General features: G+C 34.5%; 1 protein-coding gene across 1 annotated transcript in view; it reads right to left on the bottom strand.

The window, feature by feature from the left end:
* LOC136038749 (protein smoothened-like) overlaps window positions 1-14,826 on the bottom strand; it is a gene marked incomplete in the record, with an annotated part of 120,216 nt that overhangs the window by 29,325 nt on the left and 76,065 nt on the right. The window contains 2 exon segments of the mRNA XM_065722106.1: window positions 3,170-3,359; window positions 5,596-5,716. Of these exon segments, the coding sequence (XP_065578178.1) occupies window positions 3,170-3,359; window positions 5,596-5,716 (311 nt within the window).

The raw sequence follows: 14,826 nt of genomic DNA, 5'->3' as shown, positions 1-14,826 counted from the left end.
TATTTCTACCAAGATTGTCAAGTTCATTCTTCTTGTCATCGTTTCTGCTCTTAAGAGACTTGTCAATATTTCTTTTGAAGATGGTGTCTTTCCAAGTGCTTTAAAGCGTGCCCGTTTTATTATTCTTTTTAAAGGTGGTTCACGGAATGACCCTTCTAGTTATCGCCCTTTATCTCTCTTATCAGTGTTTAGTGAAATTTTTAAAAAACCTATACTTTCTCGACTTTTTAATTTTCTTAATTCTACAGATTTTTTTCATGATGCTCAGTTTGATTTTAGGGCAAAGCACTCAACTGAGCATGCATGTGCGAATCTCTTGAATTATTTACATATATTTCTTGACTCTGGTCTGATACCAGCAGCTCTTTATCTCGATGTAGGAGAAGCATTTGATTCAATAACACACAAGATTCTCCTTTGGAAACTATCCATATTAGAATGCTAGAAAAGTACTTATTCTTGGTTTTTATCATATTTATCTGGTCGAGTCATTTCGGTTGATCCACTCTTTTCCAGCCCGTCTGAAATAGAGTTTTGGGTTCCACAAGGATCTATGACTGGGCCGATATCCTTTTTAATTAATGTTAATGACCTCATAAATGCGGATAAAAATCTAAGACCTACCACTTGCTGCCGTCTTTGTCAACCTGCAAGTGTCACTACTTGTGATTAGAGTTTGACCTTCTCTTATTGCTTTTGCTTATTACTTATTGTTTTTGCCGATGACAGTACTCTTGGCACAGCTGGTGGAACTGAGTCTGATCAAGGTTCAAACATGATTGCTCTTTTGGAAAGGTTTAGTCAGTGGTTCGATGTTAATTATCTTGCCTTAAATGTTGGAAAGTCATGCTTTCTTATTTTCTCAAGAGTTTCAAGGGCTTGCTCTGGTTTAAATGAAATGCACGGATAGAGAGGTTCCCTTCATAGACCTAAGAATCAATGCTTCGATTCCTAGGCATCTTGCCTGATGAGTATCTTTCCTTCAAGCACCATAACGACCTCATTAAAATGAAAGTCTCCAGAAACCTCGACATCCTCAAAAACTGAAATACAGTTTTCTAGGGTTAATTCTTAGAATCCTATTCTACATCCTAGTTCAACCTTATGTTCCATACTCTTCTATTATTTGGATTTCAGCTTTTCCCACGTCTCTGAAGTCACTTCCAAAACTATATGATAAAGCAAGGATCTTATACAGAACACTAACCGTCCACTAATTTGCCCTTGCTTGACTTGACATCTCTTTATTTTGTTTTGCGCTTCTTTAAATTTCTTGAGGTCACATGGCCAGCTGTCCTATGTAGAAATATATATTTTATTTTTGAGCAATCGGCTTACTATTTCCGCACTTCCAATAACTTAAAAATACCTTATATTCCGTCAACACAGTCTGACTTTAGCCCTCTGATAGCTTATAAATTGTAACATGATTTGAAACACTTTACCCGGGTCTGCACGGGGCTGCTTCTTGTTTGGAACTTTAAAAAGTATGTTTGAAAATTTCTTGCTAATGATTAAGTTTTCCCCGGGATTCCGAAGAATTGATGTTTCCGGATTGGGTCTGCTGTTTATTTGTGTAGATGGAGTCATATACGACTCCCCTGTCTAGCTTGTTTTTTTTTCTCATGGAGGGATTCGTATTCGTGTTCGTTTATTTAAATAGCTATCGTAGCACACAAAAATGAACGCTAAATTACGCTACTTTTACAAACACAAAATTACAATTAACACTTGTTAAATGCTCTTACGAAATATGGTACAAAGGAGTTTACGAATCTGTTCGTACGGCACTTGACTGGTTCTAGTCTGTTGTAATGCCTAGTATGTCAGCTGATTGATGCGGATGGTGGAAGTATGGATCGGTGCTTCTCGTTTGTTAATAGTGATTTCCCAAATTTCATTATTAGCTCATGTCTTCGGTTGAATAAGGTGGGCAAATTTAAGAGCTCAAGGGCACTTTCGTAGCTGCTGAAACTGGGTCCAAGTATTATTCTAGTAGCGCGTTTTTTGACATGTTCTAGTTCATCTGCCATGTAAGCTATGTTCTGAGTTTGGGGACCCCAAACGGGACAGCAATACTCGAGGAAAGGCCTGATGTAGGTTGTATACGCCAGCAGGAGCTGACGATCAGAGAAGCCTAAGTTACGCATACTTGTCAAACTCTGGATTGAATAGTGACCCTTGTGCACAATATTGTCTACATGCAGCTTAAACGAGCAGTCACTTGTAAATGTTACGCCTAGGATTGTAGCAGAGGAAACAATTGGAAACAGAGCATCTGGGATAGTGATATCTCGCTTGAGTGGATTAAATCGTAAAACTTTTGATTTCTGTTCATTCACTTGTAGACTATTCGACTTACACTGGTTGATGAAGTCTGTGAAGAAAGTCGGGTCAGACTGCTGCTTTGTCACTGCATTTTCGACTATATATTTGAGAAGTGGGATTGTTTGGGTTGGTGATGTGAGTGTATTATAAAAAATGTTCGATGAATATATTCGTTAAAATTTTCGTTTTGTTTCTCCCTGTTTTTTCTTGGCCATAGAGCCTTACGGGGAGACTAAGCTGAAGAATTTTGTTGTTTTTGTATGTAAAATACTGTGGATTTTGTGAAGTATTTATATATTTCTTGTTTTTTTTTCACTAAATAAATACAAAAATTCAATTACCTATGTGACGGCTTTAAGTTTATGTTTCATGTGAAACATGGGATTTTGCGACAAACCACAGCTATGTTTCATGTGAAACATGGGATTTTGCGACAAACCACAGCTATAACTTGCATCGAAAAGACAAGATAATTATATCGATGGATTCCTCTATTCACTGAGCCAGAACAATAATATTGCTTAGACCTTTTCTTAGAGAATCATATAAAATTGCTTAGAAACTTGTAAAATTTTCTTTGTTTCATGTGAACAATAAGTACATTTTTTTGTAAAAAAATAAAAAATAAAAATAAAAAGCAAATTTCAAAAATGTAAATCTCCAATGAATAAAGCTGAATCTCCACTATCGAATGACAGAAAAATTGTCATCTCACATTGAAACATTAAAAACGTACAGGTGAAAAAAGGGACACAAGTTTCTATAAAACGAAAATTTAAATTAGCTTTCTTTCAGTAAAACTTTCTATCAACGAAATCTGATAACTTGGATTTTGACTTACATGATGTATTCTCTAAGTGCTCTTCTCCAATGACTTTCCATCAAAAGCTCATACAGCTGCAAAGAGAAAGCAGCAACGCCAATTAAAAAGTAGAAAACGGCCTGTGTGGCAGTTCGACTTATGAACCAAGTAAGCTTTCGACTTTCACTTCCAGAGGAATGGCTATAAATATGTCGAAAATTTATGAAGCCTAAAAAAAAAGGCAACGCGTCACGTTTATATTTGCCTTGCGGTCATTCCAGAAAATAGTTTATTACACAAGGAAACTTCGTAAAGCTTGCAAACTAAAAAATACATACTGAGTAATGTAAAGAGTTTAGTTTTGATTTGACATATCTCACTGTATAAACTCAATATATTATATCATTTATTTTACACAATGCGATGTTTCTATTTTTGGTGGTTTGGTTTTCCTTTTTAAGGAATGCATTAGACTCTACTACATTTTTGCTGCATCCATCCATTATGCGCAAACTGTTTTGTACCAGAAAAAAAACCCCGTAAAACGTGAAAAAAAATCCCTGTAGAGCAATGCACCGTAGGGATGTGTGTAGCGGTCTGGCTTCACCTGAAAAATTTTACGTAGTTGCTGCACTAGTTGTACGTGAGGTGATAGACGAAACCAAAAACTCAAAATTCATGTAAGGATTCTTTTGTTGAGGCATGTAAAGCTATTATTTTTGCTTTCTACGTAGCCCATATTTAAGTTTACCATTTTAACGGTTGTAGCAGTCTAAAGCGTTTTGGGTTTGAAAAATCTATATGCACAAAAAAATCACAAATTTAATAAAGATTTAATATTTCATAAAAAAAAGGAATCCAGGATTTGGTGTTTTGATTTCGAATTTCCAAAAATTCAATTTTGAGAATCTAAAAAGGGGTAAATTACATTCAACACGGGTCCAACACAGGAAATTAACATTGCCAAAGTTGACCCCCCCCCCTCCTTTCCAAGCCCGACGAATCAAAATAGCGGGCACAGTTCTGAGCCACTATAAAGTTTTTGAAAATGGCATACCTAGTATACTGGAAACGTATAGGCCTATTTCGACCGTTTAACCAACTTCCCGACTCGAGTTCTATTTTGTCAAAGAAAAAAAGAAGAAAAAATGAAAACGTAATGAAGCACAAATTTCTAAAGATTGACAAATTACTTTTAGATGGATTATTACTATATCGACCTCATGTGAACAACTCCACATTTTGCTGCATGCATCTATTATATGAGAACTGCCTCGTGTTATGCTAAGTTCTGACAGAGCGTGAAAAGAGATGGCTTGTGAAAAAAAAATAGTTAGCGGGGGAAAACGAAAATCACCCGACAATTTACCCCAACGGCGATAATTTTTGGATCTGTATTACATTACGGACATTCTATTGCCCAAATGTAAGCCTACATCAGATACTAATATAGAACAAGGGAACAGGGATTTTCAGCAAACAGTTTGTGATATTTTTTCCCCTTTATTTATTAAGAGCTATGCAACTCATTTCAAAGATTGAACAAATACCAAACACATTTTTACCTGATTCATATTGTGTTTTTGCCACCTCCTTCCGTGGATTTTCTATGATTGCCAGGTCCTTGTATTCTTTCCAGCATATATCATGCAGTACAAGATATAATCCAATGCCTGATAATTAATTTTTCCACATCAATTCTCTTTTTTCTTAAAAATATCACCTCGCTAGATGATTTTTCTTTCAACTTTAAGTCGAAGCGTGACGAAGCAATTTTGCTTCGTCACGCTTTTTGCAGGCCTTTTTGTGGCTCGACGAAGCAATTTTCATTATGCGAAGGAATATTCGCCTTCTTTCAGAACTAAAGTTTAAATATAACTCAAATTCCATGCATAGATTTTTACAAAGTTATTTGTTATTTGTTTTTGTGTTCTTTGTAGTTCTTTATTTTTCTCCTTGTACTCCACTTTTTCCCTTTTTGTAAGTGGGTAAGAAATAAATTATTATTATTATTATTATTATTAAAGCAGTGTGAACCTAATATTTTTGCCTTCTGCTCAACCCCATGTTTCTATTGTTGCCGCCTGCGTTTCCTGAGTTAACATAAATCACAGTGATTTCTGGTGAACAAACTTTACCTTTTTTTAGTCTGCATTCGTTGTGCGCAAATTATTTTGCGTCAGAAAAAAACCTACATTGGTCCTTTTGCATAGCAATGTAAAGCTAATCTTTTGCGTTAGAAAGACAAAATTTTGCTGAAATCCAGACTTTATTAGTAGGGTAGTACAAAGTATGCTAATACTTTTAACTTTCGGGTTTTCCCTTAAAAAAAAAAATCCATCAGTACAATTCCACATGAACTACATAGGGCTTTTGCTGCATCCGTTATACATGAACTATTTTGCGTCAGAAAAAATGATGGAGAAATAGTACCATTAAAAACGTATGAATCTAACATTACCTACCTAGCAAATGGAAGGTCTCAACGATAATTAAAGTAACCATCATTGGTATAATCAGCAGTACAGTTCTTGTGGTAGAGCTACCACTAATAAAACACAGTCCAGATAAACGGTCGGCATCAACCTAAAAATTAAAAAAGTATATAAACAAAAATAATTGCCAAATAACACATAGGAAGGGAAAATGGAAATAATCACTTTTCATAATAGATGATTAAATGCAAGCCTTTAATGAGAATTAAACGACTTTTCAGAGGGTATAGGTTTTATGCTTTTTAGGTATCGTAGTTTCCGTATATATTAACAATTCTTTTTTGTCTGAGAAGGGGGCTACAACACAAGATGTTCATTTTTGCGCGAATTGTTACCATCTTTCTTATCCGTGTTATATCATTTCAACAGATGAAAAACTTCTGACTCAGTGGATTGACGGAGTAAGGGATTACATATATATATATATATATATATATATATATATATATATATATATATATATATATATATATATATATATATATATATATATATATATATATATATATATATACTAGCTGTTGGGGTGGCGCTTCGCGCCACCCCAACACCTAGTTGGTGGGGGCGCTTCGCCCCCCCCGCGCGCGTAAATCGTTACGCGCCATATTAGTTACGCGCCATATTAGTTACGCGCCATTGTAGTTGTGTCCCTGTGTCCCACCTGTGAATATAGATAGATTTATATATGTGTTTCAAACTACGTAAAAATTGCGAATATACAACATTCTTGGCTTTCCCATTGTCTGTCCATATACAAAGCCGTATGTACTAATAATGACGTCATATGCAAACGCTCTTTTTACAAACAAACAAACATGCATACACACAACTCGTTTTTATATAGATAGATAGATAGATAGATACAATACAAATTAACTACGTAAAACTTGTGAATATACAACAGTCTTCGCTGTCCCATTGTCTGTGCGTATAAATAGATTGTCAGGTTTACCGACCCTCAAAGATGCAACATACAATTGTACATTGGTAAAGCAATCTGTATTAAGATCTATACCGCATTTTTCTAGTGATTGCCCTTGAGCTTTGTTGATGGTGGTTGCAAATGCTAATCGAATTGGGAATTGCAATATTTTAAATTGAAAAAGCAGATCCGTTGGAATCATGGGAATGCGAGGAATAAGAACAGCCTCACCCTCATAAGGCCCTGTCACGATTGTGGCATCTATTAGGTTTTCCATTGTTTTTTTTTTTACGGCAAGTCGCGTGCCATTGCAAAGCTTTGGTGGGTTGATATTTCTTAAAAGTATTATTGGTACGCCTATTTTTAGTTGTAGCAGGTGTGGTGGACACCCTGAAGGATCTATGGAATTTAAAAATTCAGATGGATAATTAACCGCTTCATTTGGTTCCGAAATACAAATTAACTGCGTAAAACTTGCGAATATACAACATTCTTCGCTGTCCAATTCTCGCTGCATATAAATAGATTGTCAGGTTTACCGACCCTCGAACATGCAACGTACAATTGTCCATGGGAAAAACAATCAGTATTAAGATCAATACCACATTTTTCTAATGATTGACCTTGAGCTTTGTTAATGGTGATTGCAAATGCTAATCGAATTGGGAATTGCAATCTTTTAAATTGAAAAGGCAGATCTGTTGGAATCATGGGAATGCAGGGAATAAGAACAGCCTCGCCCTCAAAAGGCCCTGTCAGGATTGTGGCCTCTATTAGGTTTTCCATTGTTTTTTTTACGGCAAGTCGAGTGCCATTGCAAAGCTTTGGTGGGTTTATGCTACGTAACAATATTATTGGTGCGCCTATTTTTAGTTGTAGCTCATGTGGTGGAAACCCTGAAAGATCTATGGAATTTAAAAATTCAGATGGATAATTAACCGCTTCATTTGGTTCCAAAACTGTGTCGACTGACTTGTAAAGGACTGCCTGGTCTTGAATCTTGGTCAAAACAATATTGTTGATTTCGTGGACGTCTATATTTTTGGGTGCGAGAATCACTCTTTCACTTAGCCATTTATTATTTTTATAATTTTTTAGAATATTCGGAAATACTTTTTCAATCAATTCATTTTTGGACGTCACTAAATTACAGAAATCAGCAGGTAGTTGTATACGTCCTGAAATTGAGTCTACTGGGAGCTTTCCGTTTCCCATTGCGAGCAATTGATCTGAAAATGTTTGACCAGAGTCATCGTTTTGCAATCGGACACGCATATTTGTAGTTAATTTTAATGTTTTTACGTGTGCCCATAAATTAGAATTTTTCAGGCAAGCATTCATTTCGTCTGCAGGAGTTGATCTAGGTATTATAGGTAATGTTTGCCTGAAATCTCCCGCAAGCAATATTAAGGTGCTGCCAAAGGGTTTCGACTTCCCTCGCAAATCTTTCAAGCATTGATCCAGAGCCTCGAGCGATTTTTTGTGTGCCATTGTGCACTCATCCCAAATAATAAGTTTGCATTGCTGCAATACTTTACCCATCCCAGATGATTTGGAAATATTGCACGTGGGAGTTTCTGTAGAATGCAAGTTCAGAGGCAATTTCAAAGCGGAATGAGCAGTTCTTCCACCAGGCAGCAATGTTGCGGCTATTCCGGACGACGCAATTGCCAACGCTATATCATTTTTAGATCGAATTGATGCCAGAATCAGTTTTATCACAAACGTTTTACCAGTACCTCCTGGCGCATCCAAAAAGAAAATTTCTCCAACGTTGTTATCGACACAATGTATTATCGTATCATAAATGTCTTTTTGTTCCGACGTTAACTTGGAAATGTTATTTTGTACATACGACAATAGATCACTCGTACTGTAACTTTGTTCACGATCCAATTCTACACATGTCGAAACAGCAGCGATACGGTTAGGTGAAGGCATTCCCAAACCCTGAAGAGGTTTGTTTGCCATACTTATGCAAAAATCTTCTATAACAACTAAAGTGTAGTTATAAATTTCTGGTGTAAAATCAAAAGTCATGTCTGACGTCTCTAACTGTTTTCGATGAAGTATATCTTCGGACATTTTTGACTTATATTTTTCCCATAAATCTGTAGGAGCTGATGGAGAGCAAGTTGTTAAAATGATGCCAAACAATGCACGAATTTGACTTGGGGTTGACGTTTCGCACGCGTCATTGATGCAGTTATCCCAGTGTTGGTCATTCTCCAATAAATTCAGAGCTTGGCATGCACTACGGTAAGTGTCATGTATAGTACCATTTACAGTCCTCAAATACTCAAAGGATGTCGGACCGGGTACATTCACCAAAAGCAGGCGTAGAAAGAAGCATTCATGTTGATTGGGGTGAACGGTGTAGAGTCTTCCTATCGTGGTATCTTTGAAGATGGTAGGTTGGCCGTCGACTGACTTACCCTGTTTTCGACGTTCAAATACTTTATTTTTAGTATTCCACGTGTAATACGAAGGCACTTCAGTATACAGCAGTTTTTTCGCAAAAGAATCATTTTTGCAAAGCGAAAAAAAGCTGTTAATGTTGTATCCGGTGGATTCAGGACTCTTTGTTGCACGTTGGTTTCCGTGAAATAAACACGTTGACCATTCTGTAAATGTACCGCTAAGTGAACAAAAGCTGGACTACGTTCATGTATCGGAAATGAAAGAATTCGCCAAACAGCTTCATTACTGCTTATGTATCTTCCAGCCTGATATTCTACGATTTCATCGAAATCTTTGATTTCGGACTGCAAGCCAAAAACTGCCATGTCACTGCCTTTGTTGACGTATTTACATATGTATTTGATTGCCTTTACGGAGTTACAATATTCAACGTTTATGTGTGCATTAAATGTTTTTGATAATAAAGGGGAATATGGAACAACCCACTGGTTATCTACTTCGATGGTGGTACCGTTACGCTTCTTTATTATTGCTGTTTTACCGCCATCTTCAGTAGATCTTCTTCTATATTGTGGGTAACCATCATTGCCAGTAATTGTTTTGGGTACTAAAAGTCGAGGATATTGCTTTGTGCACCTTCCTTTGGCCATGCATGGTGAATTTTCGTTCAGTGCACCGCAAGGTCCATGTATCATATTTTTTACAATAATATCATGTAACCCCTTATCGACATTTTTATCAGGTATTTCAGCGGAAATCACATCATCAATTTCGTTTGAAGTAATTTTTTTATGTAGCCAGATTAGTATATGTGCGTGTGGCAAACCTCGTTTTTGCCATTGCACTGAGTACATCCAGCATCGCACTGACCCAAACACTTCATGTTTTACAAGGTAGTTTATCAGTGATTTCAACTTTTGCCGGAAGACACGTGCCGTAATGTCATGCCTATGAACCGCCGATTGGCCTTGAAGTAAAAGCTGCAGTATCTCGTCCCAAGATTGATTACATGTAAATGTAATAAATAAATCTGGACGACCATAGAGACGAATATACGCAATAGCATCTTGAGCATTTTCATGCATATGACGGGGACTGCCAACATATGACGAAGGTAAAATTGTTAATCTTCCAACGTTTGTGGTATTACCGTCATTTATAACTGCATCTCGCAAATGAATGTATTGTTCAGAGCGGAGCTTGGTCTGATTCAGGCGGATATATAGCAAACGTTCTGATTCAATTTTAGCATTCATATCAACCATAAATTGGTGAAACAATTCACGGCATTTTAAAATATAATTTTCTTCATCCTGCCGAATCATTAGTCTATAGGAATAATAATGCATTGCACTGCATTTCTTATTCATTACTTTGTTAGTGGCTGGATTCATCAATTTAATATTAAAGTGATAGCCGTCGGCTCCATCCCAAAAAATGATAGGATATTGTAGGGCATCGTAGCATCGATGAGTTTCAGCAATTCTTAACAACTGAGTGTTTCGCTTATGTAGAATAATATCTCGAGGTAAAAACTGATCACCGACCATAATGATTGCCACTTCGTCGATAGTCGGAGCATTGTATCTACGCACATGTTTGCCATGAGGCGTTTTGTCAGCGGAAATAACAATTTTATGAGTATCAGTAGGCATCAAATCGATGGCTGTTTTGAACAGACGCACTAACTTATTATTTTCGTGGAAAAGATGTTGCAATTGGGAAACGATTGACCTTTCAACGTTGGGAGACATTTCGCAACGTGCATTCAATTCAGAATTTCTATCACTGATGAAGTACAATTGTAAAAATTTATGATTCTCGCCTGAGAATGGTAGAAGGGACCCTGCTTTATGATAAATTTGCCCTTTTACTTTGAAAGTAGACATAAATTGATCTGGATTTTCGATTTGAGCTCCAAACGACGTCATTTGGAAACATGAGTTGTATTGTCTGATTTTTGACAAAAAACGCTTAGATTCTGACGTAGTTCCAGTAAGGAAAGTCTTCAATGGCTCTGGTGGTGCAGCCAGCCTTCTTTTTTCACTTTCTCTTTTAGCAGCAAGTCTGCTTCTGCGTTGCTCTAGTAGTTCCTCGGCACGCCTTCTTTTTTCACTTTCTCTTTTAGCAGCAAGTCTGCTTCTGCGTTGCTCTGGTAGTTCCTCGGCATGCTTTCTGTTCTTTCTTTCTCTATCAGCCTCAAGCCTGTTTCCCTGCTGGTCTTTTGATTCCTCGGCACGCCTTCTTTTTTCACTTTCTCTTTTAGCAGCAAGTCTGCTTCTGCGTTGCTCTAGTAGTTCCTCGGTACGCCTTCTTTTTTCACTTTCTCTTTTAGCAGCAAGTCTGCTTTCGCGTTACTCTGGTAGTTCCTCGGCACGCTTTCTTTTCTGACTTTCTCTATCAGCAGCAAGTTTTTTGGCATAGACTCTTTGAGCATCTTCATCAGTCATTATAAACTTAAGCATTAATAGAATTCTACGCGAACATACGTCTTATATAACTTGAATGACGTCACGCCTTCAAAGCAAAAATGATGGCAACTAATTTCATGACGTCAGCCGAAACATGACGGCGAACATATGTCTTATATAACTTGAATGACGTCACCTTCAAAGCAAAAATGATGGCAACTAATTTCATGACGTCAGCCGAAACATGACGTCACCTGATCCATCCACAGATCCACACACAGACAACTTATTTTTATATATATATATATATATATATATATATATATATATATATATATATATATATATATATATATATATATATATATATATCTATCTATCTATATATATAAAAATAAGTTGTCTGTCTGTCTGTGGATGGATCAGGTGACGTCACCTGAAAAAACTGGATCAGGTGACGTCAAAACTGAAAAAACTAAAAAAAGGCAAAAACTACAAAAAAAAACTAAAAACTAATAAAAAAAATAAAAAAGCTAAAAAACTAAAAAAACTAAAAAAAGGCAAAAACTACAAAAAAAAACTAAAAACTAATAAAAAAGCTAAAAAACTAAAAAAACTAAAAAAAAGGCAAAAACTACAAAAAAACTAAAAACTAATAAAAAAAATAAAAAAGCTAAAAAACTAAAAAAACTAAAAAAAGGTAAAAAACTAAAAAAACTAAAAACTAAAAAAAACTAAAAAAAAAGGAAAAAACTGAAAAATAAGCTAAAATAAAGGTAAAAACCAATAAAAAACTACAAAAAAACTAAAAACTAATAAAAAAAGTAAAAAAGCTAAAAAACTAAAAAAACTAAAAAAACTAAAAAAAGGTACAAAACTAAAAAAAATAAAAAATAAAAAAAAACTAAAAAAAAGGAAAAAACTAAAAAATAAGCTAAAATAAAGGTAAAAACCAATAAAAAACTAAAAAGAAAAAAAGGAAAAAACTAAAAAAAATTTTCATCTAAAAAACTAAAAAAAAACTAAAAAAGGTAAAAACTAAAAGAACTAAAAAAGAAAAAAATAAATGACGAAACTCAAAGAGAAAGCGACCAGGACAAAAGGAATGTTCGATTAGCAATCAACAAAGCACCGGGACACAGGGAGTATAAATGACGACCAGGACATAAGTAAAAAAAAAAACTATCTATATATATAAAAATAAGTTGTCTGTGGATCTGTGGATCGTGGATCAGGTGACGTCACCTGAAAAAACTGGATCAGGTGACGTCAAAACTGAAAAAACTAAAAAAAGGCAAAAACTACAAAAAAAACTAAAAACTAATAAAAAAAATAAAAAAGCTAAAAAACTAAAAAAACTAAAAAAAGGCAAAAACTACAAAAAAAACTAAAAACTAATAAAAAAGCTAAAAAACTAAAAAAACTAAAAAAAAGGCAAAAACTACAAAAAAACTAAAAACTAATAAAAAAAATAAAAAAGCTAAAAAACTAAAAAAACTAAAAAAACTAAAAAAGGTAAAAAACTAAAAAAACTAAAAACTAAAAAAAAGGAAAAAACTGAAAAATAAGCTAAAATAATGGTAAAAACCAATAAAAAACTAAAAAAAAAACTGAAAAAACTAAAAAAAGGCAAAAACTACAAAAAAACTAAAAACTAATAAAAAAAAGTAAAAAAGCTAAAAAACTAAAAAAACTAAAAAAACTAAAAAAAGGTAAAAAACTAAAAAAAATAAAAAATAAAAAAAAAATAAAAAAAAGGAAAAAACTGAAAAATAAGCTAACATAAAGGTAAAAACCAATAAAAAACTAAAAAGAAAAAAAGGAAAAAACTAAAAAAAAATTTCATCTAAAAAACTAAAAAAAACTAAAAAAGGTAAAAACTAAAAGAACTAAAAAAGAAAAAAATAAATGACGACACTCAAAGAGAAAGCGACCAGGACAAAAGGAATGTTCGATTAGCAATCAACAAAGCACCGGGACACAGGGAGTATAAATGACGACCAGGACATAAGTAAAAAAAAAAATTAACAAAACTAAAAAGAAGGTAAAAACTACAAAAAAACTAAAAAGAAAAAAAAACTAAAAACTAATAAAAAAACTAAAAAATCTAAATAAACTAAAAAAGAAAAAAAAAGGAAAAAAATAAAGGAGAAAAACAAAACTAAAAAACGAATGTATATACAGACCGGTACACCGGGATACAAATGACGACCGGGACACAGGGAATATAAATGACGACCGGGACACAGGGACACAACTACAACGGGGACACCGGGGGAAACAAGGGGATATAAATGACGACCGGGACAAAAAAACTAAAAAGAAAAAAAAACTAAAAACTAATAAAAAAACTAAAAAATCTAAAAATCTAAATAAGCTAAAAAAGAAAAAAAAAGGAAAAAAATAAAGGAGAAAAACAAAACTAAAAAACGAATGTATATACAGACCGGGACACCGGGATACAAATGACGACCGGGACACAGGGAATATAAATGACGACCGGGACACAGGGACACAACTACAACGGGGACACCGGGGGAAACAGGGGGATGTAAATGACGACCGGGACACCGGGACAGGGAATGGTCGATTAGCAATCACCATCAACAAAGCTCAAGGGCAATCATTAGAATCATGAGGTATAGATCTGAATACAGATTGTTTTCCCATGGACCATTATATGTTGCATGTTCAAGAGTCGGTAAACCTGACAATCTATTTATATGCAAAGACAATGGGACAGCAAAGAATGTTGTATATTCGCAAGTTTTACGTAGTTAAAACCATATATATATATATATATATATATATATATATATATATATATATATATATATATATATATATATATATATATATATATATATATATATATATATATATATATATATATATATATATATATATATATCTATATTCACAGGTGGGACATAGGGACACAACTACAATGGCGCGTAACTATTATGGCGCGTAACGACTTACGCGCGCGGGGGGGCTTGGGGGGGGCGCGAAGCGCCCCCACCAACTAGGTGTTGGGGTGGCGCGAAGCGCCACCCCAACAGCTAGTATATATATATATATATATATATATATATATATATATAATATATATATATATATATATATATATATATATATATATATATATATATATATATATATATATATATATATATATATATATATTATATATTACATTTTCATGTAACTTTTAGTAAAGCTGTTTATGTCTAACAATATTTCTTCCTAGAGATCTGTTAGGTTACGACTGACCTAATAATTTAAAAGGTGTGAAAGGTGTTTTTTAACATTTCCATTGGGGTCTAAAAGGCACATTTGTCCATATGAATATGGTTCAAAATCACCTCCAGGGGTCTGTGATGGATGTGATGCTAAATTGTTTTTGCGATAAATTTGTCCACCTATTATGAAGCTGAAAATGTTCCG

Source organism: Artemia franciscana, chromosome 18, assembly GCF_032884065.1.
Source record: "Artemia franciscana chromosome 18, ASM3288406v1, whole genome shotgun sequence".
In the NCBI taxonomy this organism is placed as follows: Eukaryota; Metazoa; Arthropoda; class Branchiopoda; order Anostraca; family Artemiidae; genus Artemia; species Artemia franciscana.
Note: the sequence above shows the minus strand (reverse complement) of the source record. Positions and strands in the feature narration are given on the sequence as shown.